At 36.2% G+C, this 13301-nt stretch overlaps 1 protein-coding gene across 1 annotated transcript in view; it reads right to left on the minus strand.

The window, feature by feature from the left end:
* Positions 1–13301, minus strand: part of CNTN5 (contactin 5) — a gene marked incomplete at its 5' end in the record, with an annotated part of 450105 nt that overhangs the window by 126579 nt on the left and 310225 nt on the right. Inside the window, 2 exons of the mRNA XM_036323984.1 lie at positions 992–1167; positions 3162–3289. Coding sequence (XP_036179877.1) covers positions 992–1167; positions 3162–3289 — 304 coding nt within the window. The remainder of the gene's footprint in view (positions 1–991; positions 1168–3161; positions 3290–13301) is intronic.

Raw genomic sequence — 13301 nt, forward strand, 5'->3', positions numbered from 1 at the left:
TGGAAATTGATCCAGAAAATCCCTGACTTTGGGTCCAGGACTTTTCACTGTATTACATTACAGTTATAATAAAATGCAATCCAAACTGAGTTTTATCTGTTTGAGCTCATAATAGCTATGGTTTTCCAGTGCTTCCCAAAGTGTTTATAGAAAAATAAACTGATGTTAATAAGCATGTGACATTTCAAATTGGATTTGTAGGCATAAATTGCATTTGGATCCATCCCTTTAGCAAATATAGATGGGATATAGCAGCCACAATCTTTCTCTGCTTCCCTAATTCCATCCATCTTTCTCTCTCCCTCTGTCAAATACTCTTTTATGTCTTAAGTAAGAGTAGGAGGAGGTGTTTTTTTTACTTCTCTGTTGGCTAAAGACACTGTGATGGTTCTATAGTATTTGGTTAAAAAGATTTCCCACTCCATTTAGTGGATTGCCATGTAGATATATAAAGTAAAAGAAGACATCACAAAGAAAATATTTGGTGAGGAAGAAACGAGTATGCTTGCGAATGTTTATCTAAGGCTAATATGCCTTTCTGACTATGGGTTGCATGTTTAGCTCTGTAGCCTGTGAGAAATTTAAAAATCTCCCCAAATTACCTTTTTTCGAGGAGTAGGACAGCCAGGTTACTTCATTAATTTATTGTATCATAAATATTCATAAGAATGCTTTAAATATCACTAGTCACTTTATGTAGCAACATAACTTTTGAGAAGTAATGTGGAAATGTTGACAATATTAATCGAGTAAATGAAATTGGCAAATAAACCAGACTTGCATAATATAGTATTACCAATTTATTACTGGGTTTTTAAAAATTATTATTATTTTCAGTTTGGCCTAATATAAAATAAGGAAAAATATGCTTAAATCAAATTGATTTTATCCCTATGTTTTCTTAGCATTACATGAATATGAACGTTTTTTACATTTGAACTTAAATTTCTAAAATTGTTATTACTCAAAAAATAAAAGTGTATTCACTTACGGCCCTGATGCTTTCAAAATGTCCACCTTCTTTCTCGAAATCGATAGGCTGTCCTTTCAGTGTCCAGTAGAAAGTGACATCCAAACTAGCATCATGGATTGCTTTACAGTTAAGAACAATGCTTTCTCCCACTGTTAACTCTGTTCTTTTAGGAGTAAGTTCTATTTTTGTAGGTTCTACAGAAATAAAAATATATTAATTAATATCACACATAGTATTTCCCTGCGTTCTATATTTTAAATAACAGAGAAAAACTTAGCAAGGAATCTACGCCATAAAGTTGTTCCAGATACAGATTTTTCTGAATCTTTATTTTTCCTTTGCTTAATCCCTTCACCCTTCTCACCCAGCCCCTAACCCCCTCCCTTCTGACAGCTGTCAGTCTGTTTTCTATGCCCATGAGTCTGTCTCCACCCTGCTTGTTAGTTTACTTTGTTCATTAGATTCCACATTTAAGTGAAATCATATGGTACTTGTCTTTCTCTGACTGGCTTATTCATGGACGTGGAGAGTATTATGCTAAGTGAGATAAAGTTAAATTACAAAATAAATAGGTACATTTTTACAGGGTTTAGGGCAATTTTGAACCAATAAAGGTTAATATGAGCTATGCATCCAAGGGCTATTTAAGATAGTGATCAATTTTGTAAGATATAAATGTTTAGTGACTGTGTTATACACCTAAAACTCATATAATATTGTATGTTGACTGTTATTGAAAAAGAAAAAATTATTCTAAAAAGACAGTGATCAAATAACTGCGATATAACTTGCTATTTTGAATAAAGTAGGGAAGTGATGGAGATAGGATTTTGATGTTGTCTTTATTTCCTGGAATCCCGATTGTAGATACCTGAAGAAGACTTGACACAAGTGATTAACAATTAGCCCAGTTTTCCTATTCCAACTCTATTGTTGACAATAGCACAATCTGATGAAGCACCATGCCTAATCAGGGGTGGTTAAGATCCTTTAATATGCAACATCCTTCTGAATAGTCACCCAGAGGAAAGTGGGTGTGATGCCAGGAAAGGAATGCCACGATGAATGTTGACATTTTAGAAGTCAGATATTCATGTGGCAATCTAATCTCTGGCTTCATCAGAGAGGAAAATCACATAATACTGTGGTTTAACCTCTGTAAGAATTAGAATATTCCCAGTAATTAATATTCCATTTAAGAATTTTTATTTTTTTTTGGAAAGTGCTAGAATATTTTTGTTGTTGTAAAAGAAAGTCCTTGGATACAGCATTGCCTCATTGTTTAGCACAGAGAAGGAATAAGACACAGACTGGAAATAGAAGCAGAGTTTGATTCCTGTAGTGTCTGCAATAAATGAAAACATCGTTTAAATCATGTTCCTTCTAGTGATGTTTGCCTGTTCCCTAAAATATTGGAGTGCTGTCTATTTCACTTTTCTATTTCTAAAGAATGAGATAAATTAACAGTTTTACCTTTTTATGGCCCAAATATGGCTTATTATAAAATACATGCGCAAATGGAAAAAAATCAATTAAGTGTAGCGTTCAACTTTAAAAATATTCCTCTGCTAACAAAGACACTACCTAAGATTTTCTTAGTATGAAGCAGTGACATGTAGTCTCGAAAGTTCTAGGCTTGACATCCAGTTTACTTTACAAGTAAACATTTGAGGCAATATTTGCAATGTTAAAAAATGACATTATGTAAAAAATTCCATTGATGCAAACGTCAAAGGGCAGCTCTGGTATGTCAGTTTCTCCGAGCTCACTCACATACCACACCCATGTCCTCCTCCTGCCTTTCTACCCCAAATCCTCGGTGGAAGTGGTAATAAGGGAATATTACTGATTATTTCTAAAATTAATCTTGGTAGAGAAAAAATATTTTTATACTGTTAGCATACTTTTAAATTTTGAGACACCGACTAAAATTTCACCAAGCTGTCTTCATCCTCTTACATATTGTGTTCAAAGAAAAAAATTTAAATTTCTACCAACAAGAATTCCATTTCTTTATGGTGCCCTAAATAATGGAAAGGGACCATGTGGCTATATTAGTTCTATTTTTACAACGTAGTTCATAAACAGGAGCATGCACACATACATCTACACATGCATATTATTTCTATTCACTATCTGATAAGGCCATGAAATTAGGCTTATGAAATATTTAGCCACATGTTCTTACCTTTTACAGATACTGAAGCTATGATTTCAGCAGAACCAAAGACATTTTCCCCTCGGCAAACGTACTTTCCCTCATCTGATTTAGAAGCATTTAGGATCCGCAGATTCCCGTCTGGAAGAATAGCTATTCTGAAAATCATTAAAAAAGGGTGTTTCCCCTTGTTTTATTGAAAATAAGCTAAGTAGTAAGAAACTCTCATGAAGTCTGAAATCACTTCCAAGGTAACAATAAATAAGGTAAAAGATCGCGGGGAAAATACACCGTGATGGTAGAAATGTTTTACCCTTCAAGAAATTATGCAGTAAACCCACTTAATATCTTCTCACATATAAAAGGGTTAGGAAGTTACAGGTTATTTTTCTTTTGATACTTTTTTGACAGTTAATTTTAAAACTTGTGGAAAAAGGTGACCTTGGATTGGGTTATTAAAACTTCTACTATAATATTATCCAGCAATATTTTAATATTAAGCTTGGGTATTTCACCCCAAACCATGAGCAACCTCAACAATTAAACATAAAAAGAAACAGCATAAAAACATAGAGGCGGGCAAGTACAGAAAGTAAAATTAATTGTGTACAGCCAGGAGATGATTTATGGGAGTTTCTCGGCAGTGCCACTCCTGCAGCAAGGGTATGTAAATGAGACCTGAAACCCATACCTGGCTGCTCATATTGCACTTTTTAAACATAAAAACATGATACCTGACTTTGCATGTGGGCTCTTTAGAGACCTTTGTTAAAAATGGACCTTGAGCCTTATATGAAGGTGAAAAATTACAGCATTATTAAAAAATTTTTAAAGTTCAGTGAAAATGAGGTTGACATTTAGAATTACCGTATTCTCCTGTGTAGTCATCATTCCAGAAATATACGGATTTAAATTTAATTAGTACTTTTGTCCTTTTCTCTCTTCTAAGCTCCTGAAATATATATTTCACTGGTGCATCAACCTACTCAAGCAACCTGAAACATAATAGAGGTGGCTGTTGTAGTTTTATTTGATATGCCACTAGAGTTTGGACTGACTTCTTTTAGGAAAGAGGAAATAGACTATATTGCTTTTGGTAAGAACCAGTGACTCCACTGAACTTAAAATCCTAAAATTGAATCCTCCTAGTCCAGAAAATAATAGTTTATGCCAAGCAATGTGATCATATTAAACTATTTAAGATACAAAAATGGCTGAGTCTGTTTAGTCAACATCTTTTATGTTATTTTAAAATGTGGGTTCAATCTTGCCAATTGCTCAGACCTGACACTTACTGAGATGATTGAGCTTTTTGTAACAACTGTATTAGATTCTAGGTTGCTGAATATTACAAATTTGCACTTAGATATTGTCGTCAATAAAGGTATCAGTTTTGAAACATCAACTTGTTTTAATATAGATCAAACTTGATTTACAACATGTAGAATGGAGACACATTCAGGAGCAAAGCAAACGAGGAATAGCTGATTTTATTTTGTAATTTATGTCTAGGAGGGATATTAACTTCAGACACTTGAAAAACAGTGATCTCAAAAGTTATGTAATCCATTCAAGATGGTCCATCAAAAATTCTGTTCATTTATTTAGACAGCGCTCGGTTTCTATAAAAATGGAATATAATGTATTCATTCCACTTTAATTCCCCAAATACAATGCTACAAAAAAGATACATTTGAAAGCAAAAGTAATATATATTTTTGTAAATAAATAGGCATTCTCTTGTGAGAATAACAATCTATTTAAATTTAGCCAATTGACTATAATCTCCATAGATTGTCACTATCTTGATTTACTGTCCTATGTAATTCCAACCCTACGAGGTTTGGCTTAAAAGTTCACCTCCTTTAAAGAAAGAAATGTATCTTAGAAAAGGCACTATTTCAGCTCTTGATTTAAGATAAGTCCTTTCTCACTGACAGCAGACAACATATTATATTCTCCTTTTAAAGATAGTTTATGAACACTCCTGTACTTTAGGCCACTGATACATTGGGGGATGAAGAATTTTAAATATTATGATGTTTTTTATCTGTCAAGTGGCAATGCCATTTAACCAAAAGCCTGTCTACTGATTCATATATCACATACTTATCAAATGAGCTCATTTTTTAACTTAAGAAATAAAAAATAGATGAGGCAATGAATGAGATCTACATTATAATGTCTTGCTTTTGCATACCTAATTACTAGAAAATTGAATATTGAATAAATATTTCCCGGCAGTTTTCTGCTTCTATCCTCTCCCCTCTGCCATTATTACCAGGTGGCTACTACATCTGGGATTTTCAGATTTGGGGGTTAATCCTGAAGAGGCATCCTTGAAGTTGGACTAGAGTAGTAAGAGAGTGGTGAGGTGAAGGTCTTTTGGGGGTAAAGAGAGCTCTTAGAAATGCAAACCAGCTTTCTACAGTCAGTATCAAGTCTTGCTTAGTATATTCTGGTCTCTTAATTTCTGCATTTGTTTCTGTCTAGACCTAGAGATACCTTGGCTCTCTTTATTGATTTTAGAGAGAGAACAAGGGAAGGAAGGTGGGTGGGAGGGAGGGAGGGAGAGAGAGAGAGAGAGAGAGATTCAAGTGAGAGAGAAACATTGATCGGTTGCCTACAGTATGTGCCCTGACTGAGACTAAGCTTGCATGCCCCCTACTAGGGATCGAGCTTGCAACCCAGTACACAAACTGGGAATCCAATCATGACCTTCTGGCTCATAGGTCGATGCTCAACCACTGAGCCATGCTGGCTGGCTGCATAGACTGTCTTTACCCCATTGTATATTCTTGCCTCCTTTGTCATATATTGATCATATAGGTGTGGGTTTATTTCTAGGCTCTTCATTCTGCTTCAGTGATCTATGTGTCTGTTTTTATGCCAGTAAAATGCTGTTTTGATTATTATGCTTTGGAGTATAGCTAGATACTAAGTAGTATGATACCTCCAACTTTGTTCTTTTTTCTCCAGATTGCATTGGGTATTCTGTCTTTTGTCATTCCATATAAATTTTGTGATTTTTTTTTTGCTTTAGGTCAGTGAAAAATCTTATTGGTATTTTGATAGGAATTGTTTTGAATCTATAGATTGCTTTTGGGTAATATGGACATTTCGATTATGCCAATTTTTTATATTCCTGAGCATGGAATATGTTTCCATTTATTTACATTTTCTTCAATTTCTTCAATGTCTTATATTCTGAGTATAGGTCTTTTACCTACTTAATTATATTTAGTCTTAGATATTTTATTCTTTTTTATTCAATTATAAATGGGATTGTTTTCTAAATTTTCTGAAAGTTCAATATTGGTGTATAAAATGTAACTGATTTCTGAATATTGATTTTCTATCCTACTACTTTATTGAATTCATTTATAAGTTCTAGTAGATTTTGGGGGAATCTTTTTTATTTAATTTAAATTCTTTATTGTTTACATAAGTCTCCTTTTCCCCCCATTGACCTCTCCCCCGGCTGCCCCCACCCCCCACACATGCCCTCACCTTCCCCCTCCCCCTTGTCTGTGTCAGTTGGTTATGCTCATATGCATGCATACAAGTCCTCTGGTGAATTTCTTACCCCACCACCCCTCGCCTTCCCTCAATCTTTAGGGTTCTGTAAATATAACATCATGTTAAATGCAAATAATGATATGATTTCCTTTCCAATGTGGGTGCCTTTTATTTATTTTTCTTGTCTGATTGCTGTGGCTAGGACTTCAAATACTATGTTGAATAAAAGTGATGAAAGTGGACATCTCTATCCTTTCCTGTTCCTGATTTTAAAGAAAAAGCTTTTAGCTTTTTCCCATTGAGTAAAATGTTTGCTGTGATTCTGTCACATATGAACTTTATTATGTTTAGGTATACCCCTCCAATCCTACTTTACTTAGAATTTTTATCATAAACAGATGTTGAATTTTGTGAAAAGCTTTTTCTGCATCTATTGATAAGATCATATAATTTTTATCCATCATTTTGTTTATGTGGTGTATCATATTAATTGATATATAGATATTAAACTAATTTTGCATTGCAGGAATAAATCCCACTTCATCATAGGGTATTATTTAATGTATTGTTTAATTGGGTTTGTTAATATTTTGTTGATAATTTTTGCATCTATGTTCTTCAGAGATATTGGCTTGCATTTTCTTCCTTATTTTCTTTTTTCTTTTTGTAGTGTCTTATCTTCTTTATCTGGGTTTGGTATCAGGATATTGCTGGCCTCAAAAAATGAGTCTAGGAACTTTTCCTACTTTTCAGTTTTTTTAAATAGTTTGAGAAGAATAGGTGTTAACTATTTGAATGTTTGGTAAATTGCCCTGTGAAGCCATCTAGTACAGGACCTTTGTTGGGAGTTTTTTGACTACTGATTTAATACTTTAAGTAGTTATCAGTGTGTTCAGATTTTGGTTCTTGCTGATTCAGTCTTGGAATATTGAGTATTTTTATACATTTATCCCTTTATTCCAGGTTGTCCAGTTTGTTGGCATACAATGCAATTTTTTCATCCTATTTTCTTATCAATCTTTGTATTTCTGTGCTGTCTGTTGTCATTTCTTTTTTATTCATGATTTTATTTATTTGGGCCCTCTCCTTGATGAGTCTGGCTAAAGGTTTAACAATATTTACTTTCTATATATAGGGGCTTCTAAATGAGGTGCATAGATGTTCATAAGAGTTATATCCTCTTGTTAGATTGATCCCTTTATATAATAAAATGGTCTTTTTTGTCTATTGTTATAGCATTTATTTTAAAGTCTATTTTGTCTGATATCAGTATTGCTGCTTCAGCTTTTTAAATTTTCTGGTTTCTATTTGCATAAAATATTATTTTTTTTTCCATTTCTTTACTTTCAATCTCTGTAGAATTTCATTTTTAGTCTCTTGTAGGCAATATACATACATATATACATATATATGTACATATGTGTACATATATGTACATATATACATACATGTATATAATATATATATATCTTGATTTTGTAGTCATTTAGCCACCCTATGTCTTTTAATAGCCCATTTGCACTTAAATATATTATTGATAGGTATGTAGTTATTGCTATTGTATTATTTTCTGAAAGTTTTTATAGTTCTCTGTTTATTTTTTATTTTCTTGCTCTCTTCTCTTGTATGTTGTTGACTATAGTATTATATTTAGATTCCTTTGTCTTTATTTCTTGTAAATCTTTTACAGATTTTTGATATGTGGTTACCACATACTTCATATATACCAAGCTATGTTCATACCAGTCTTTATATTCCATTTTATTTTATTTTGTCCATCACCATTTATTTCTCATATACCCTCCTCAACTTCTACTCACCCCTCCTCCCCACAATCACTACACCATTGCCCTTGTCCATGCCCATGAATTCTTTCTCTTTTTTCTCAGTCCCACCATACACACACACAGCGCCCCCATCACTCCCCATGGAGAACTGTCAGCCTGCTCTCTATGTATGGGCCTATCTCTATTTCATAGTAGTCTTTTTAAAGATATTGGTAGCTTAAGTTCAAAGAGATTATAAAATCACTACAATTTTTACTCATTCTCTCCACTGTTATCTTTCTGTCATTATTTTTACCTTTTTTTTGGGTCTGTGTGTATCCCTTGATTTATTATTATAGTCACACATGATTGTTCTACCTTTGTCTTTTAACCTTTGTACTAGCTTTATAATCAATTGTCCCACTGCTTTTACATCTCATTTGACAGTTAAAAATTAGTAAATCTTACCCTTATATTGGTTGGGGAGAGAAGTAGGTAAAAATGACCTATTATTGATAAGTTTATTCCATTTTTTTCCATAATTGCTTATCTGAACTATTATATTAGACACATTGTAAACAGACAATAATTAGACATTATAATTATTCGTAAAAGCAAATATGTTATACCATTTCTTCTTTCCCTCCTCCCATCCCCTGGGATCTCCTGCACATCTCTAAATTGTTCAAACCTCTATTTGGAGTCCATTGCTCCAGTCATATAAGACCACATACCTTTAATGGTCAGATGCCTGCCTGTTTTTCACCGCTCAAATATACCATCTAGCTGAACTTCTCCTTAATCCTCTTTACTTAGAATTATTCCTGCCTTCATTTTTGCTTCCTCAGAACTCTGTCACAGCATTTGCCACCCTTTTCCTTAGTTCACTCAGACAGGGGGTTTTATCCTTTGAGCATTAAAGTTTCAGCATTTTCAAGGGCTTACATAAAGATCTGAGACCTAAAAGAAAATTAGTGGCTCAAACAATCAAAAATAACCACAATGTTGAAAATAATGTAATGTAATATTGCTACAATTAGTCAAACTCAACTTTTCTTTTCCATTGTTATATAAAAAGCTACTACCACAATATTTTATAAAAATGTTACTATTATATTAACAGTTTCAATGATAAAGTTATATAAAGTTTTCAAAATATTTTATAGCAAAAAACATTTTTATGGATATAGGTACATTTTATTATTTTTGATAAAAGCTGGGGTGAGATATTTAAAAAATTAAAAGAGCCTCAGATCTATCTATGGCCTTTGCATTGTTCTGCTGATAAACATTTCCTGATCACTTTTTATGTTTCAGGCATCATAGAACCTTCCACACTTTACTTCACATAACACTTCTAACCACTATGTGGGTTGAGTATTAGTCTCATTTACTGGTGAGAAAACTGTGGAGCATCATTACCTACTATCTTTTTTTTTTTTAAATATATTTTATTGATTTCTTACAGAGAGAAAGGGAGAGAGAGAGAGAGAGAGAGAGCTAGAAACATCGATGAGAGAGAAACATCGATCAGCTGCCTCCTGCACACCCCCCACTGGGGATGTGCGCAACCCAGGTACATGCCCTTGACCGGAATCGAACCCGGGACCCTTCAGTCCGCAGGCCGACGCTCTATCCACTGAGCCAAACCGGTTTCGGCTCACCTACTATCTTATTCAAGACTATTCATCAAGTATCAGAACCCTGATTTGGGTAATACTCTGATTTGTTGTTTCTCTGTGACTTCTAATTTGTAACCTCCTTCATTCCTTATCTTTACAAACTCCACAGTAATTGGTACTCAATAAGTGGGGACTGAATTAAACAGAATATACTTTAAATCGATTATAGATGAAAAAATGGATGCCCTGAGAACTACAAGTCACTTTGAAAAAATAAGATGGCCTATAGTTTGTTTTGATAATATTTGTTATGCTTCTATAATTTGCCAGGCCCTATACAAAGCTCATTCAATACTTTATTTTTTTACAAAGACCCCAGGATATATTATTATACTCATTTGATAAAGGAAGAGAAAGAAAATGAGGCACAAAGGACTGAAATAACTACCAGGATTTTAGGCCAGGCCTGCTGGTTTCTAAAATTTGTTCTGCACTTGCAGCTACTCTACATCGATCCAAAGGAAACATCAAAAGAAAGCTTTGCATAAGATCACACACTTGGTGGCAGCTCTGACCTACAATAGAAGCTGACAGAAGTGGAAACTCGAGGGTAACAGGAGAAGACACATGTTTCCTGTAGATGATGGAAATGGGAGAAATTCAAACTCTTCAACTTGATCAGTAAAGTATTTTCAAAGCGGAGGGCCATAGGCACTCAAGGGGGCTGGGCTGTCCCCGTGCTCTTCCCTTTAGATGCAGTGGAGCTGGAAGGAAGAAGTGAGGTGACCCAGAAAGACATGGATGACAGCCTTCAGGAAACGAGAGGAAGCCCAGGTGCAGAAGTGACTTTAATTAATGGACCGCATCCCTGGCTCTGAGCATCACTGCAAGCAACCTGAAGAAACCGCAGGCCCTTTGTGCTAAGCCACTGAAAGTTTCACAACCTGCAGGCTTTGAAAAAGGGTGAGAAAGGAGGCTGCCTCTTTGCCAGGGTTGGATATTAAGTGCTTGTAATTAACCAAACAAAACAACTCCCCCCCAAAACAAACAAACAAAACATACACACACACGCACACACACACGCACACACACACGCACACACACGCACACCACACACACACCACACTTATCTTGTTCTTGTTCTGAAGAATATTTTTACAAGAATTTGTCACGGGCTCATCAAACTTAACATCTACAGAACTACACTCCATCATTTCCATGAAATCAGCCTCTCAATCCAATGAAACCTATTTTATGTGAATTCGTATGAAAAATTCTGGGTGTGCATGTACCTATTTTGTAGAGAAATCCATACACTCTTCAACTTGATCAGTAAGGTTCCTCAGATTCTCAAGGGATTCTGGGATGAAAACAAGGTTAGGAACCACCAGAAAAATCCTTTGTTTTATAGAGGAGGTAGCTGTGCCCAGAGAAGGAAAGCTTAGACTATTTCTTTTTTAAAGCTCAGGGCATAATTCAGACTATTACCTCAGAAATCATCGTTTACTTTTTCCCTCAATACAAGCTGGTCAAGTCGAATCTATTCCCCTTTTCTGGCTTACTGGTGAGTCTAGATGCAGTGAGGACCAAACGTGAGGTGGTTTTACTTTTTCTAATCACTGCCTTTAACCATGTCCTGTCAAAACCACGTTTCCACTTCCTTCAGACAGCCAAGAAGGTCTCATAGCTTTTAAATAACTTTCAGTTGTTACAAAGGTAACAGTTCTCTCTGGTTTCCTGCTCTCCTCCTCCTCCACCTTAGCTTAACATGGAGAAATGGCTCGGACCCAGAACACTGAGGCTGCAAGGAGCATGGAGAATGGTCTCTCTTCACAGCTTTCCTCCTCCTCTTCCCAGTTCTTCTCCTCTGTGTGTCAGAGTAGGGAGGAGAGAGCTGGAAAGGGGCCAGGGTCCCTCACTCAGTTTCTGTTGTGGTCCTTACTGGGGTGCACCTGTCACTCTGGGAAAAGCTACTGCCTCCCAGGCCACCGTGGAAACAGATCCTTTAACACTGGCTCTGTGAGCACATCTATGAGTCTTTGGGCCTCCTCACTGCAGAGTCCCCTCATGCAGTCTCCTCTGTAGGCCCACCTTTTCCAGCTCTGACAGCTCATGGAGCCCAGCAAGCTTGTGCTTGCCAACCTGCTCCAAAGTCCATCCAACACCCGGGAACCGAGCATCCTCTTGCCTCCTGAATGGTGGGAGTGTAGGCTTCTCTCCCGCTGCCCCCTTTCTGCTGTCTGTCACCTCTCTCCAGTTACGCGCTCCCCTATTTAAGCAGGGCCAGGAGCCCATCAGCAAGTCTGTGGCCTAAGCAAAGTTCAATCAAGGAATAAAAGAACTAGTTTTATCATTTATTTGAGTGAGTCCTTGTAACCTTCCCCTCACTGGAGTTTGGAGGTGAGAAGGGAAAGAAAAAGCCTGCAAACAATGTCTTTCTCTCTCTAATATGCTCTTACATACACAGAGGCAAGGCGGTGTGGATGGGGAAGGTGACGCTGTGCTGGTCAGATACTTCCACAAGCAAGACTGGCTCAGCTACCTGGCTCCGGAGGAGCTATCCCATTCCTGAGTTTTTAGGAGTCTCTTCTGAATGCCAGGTGCCTCACAGCTTTGCTCGGAGCTTTGGGTTTGGGCTTAACCAGTTTCTCTCACTACCACACCTTATTTGAGCTTCTCATTAGAATCCACCTATATTATTGTCATTCTGCTTCTTCTGCCTCCAGTAGGCATTTCCTATTTAATTATGATGTCCAGCCAGTGCTGCTCAGTGGTTGAGCGTTGACCTATGAACCTGGAAGTCATGGTTCAATTCCTAGTCAGGGCACATGCCCGGGTTGGGGGCTTGAACTCCGGTAGAGAATGTGCAGGAAACAGCTGATAGATGGTTCTCTTTCATCATTGATATTTCTATCTCTTTATTCCTCTCCCTTCCTCTCTCTGAAATCAATTAAAAAACAACTACAAAAATCAAACGTGTTGGTGCCACTGCCTTCACAATGTGTCATATGATAATGCTAGCGACTGACTTACTGCCCATCCATGTCTCCACACTCCATTCAGGATAAAATCCAAACTCCTTGGCGTGACCTATGACATCTTTTATAACCTCTCCCTGCCTTTCTATTCTCATATCAGATTCCCTGCTGCTTTCTCACATCTACACCGATCTTACCTTCCATTTGTAATAAGCTGCTTGTCATTCTCTGAAGATCCTGTGTCTTGGATCTTTGCAAATAGTTTTCCCCCATCTGGACAAAACT

This window comes from Myotis myotis, unplaced genomic scaffold (genome assembly GCF_014108235.1).
Source record: "Myotis myotis isolate mMyoMyo1 unplaced genomic scaffold, mMyoMyo1.p scaffold_m19_p_10, whole genome shotgun sequence".
Taxonomy (NCBI): domain Eukaryota; kingdom Metazoa; phylum Chordata; class Mammalia; order Chiroptera; family Vespertilionidae; genus Myotis; species Myotis myotis.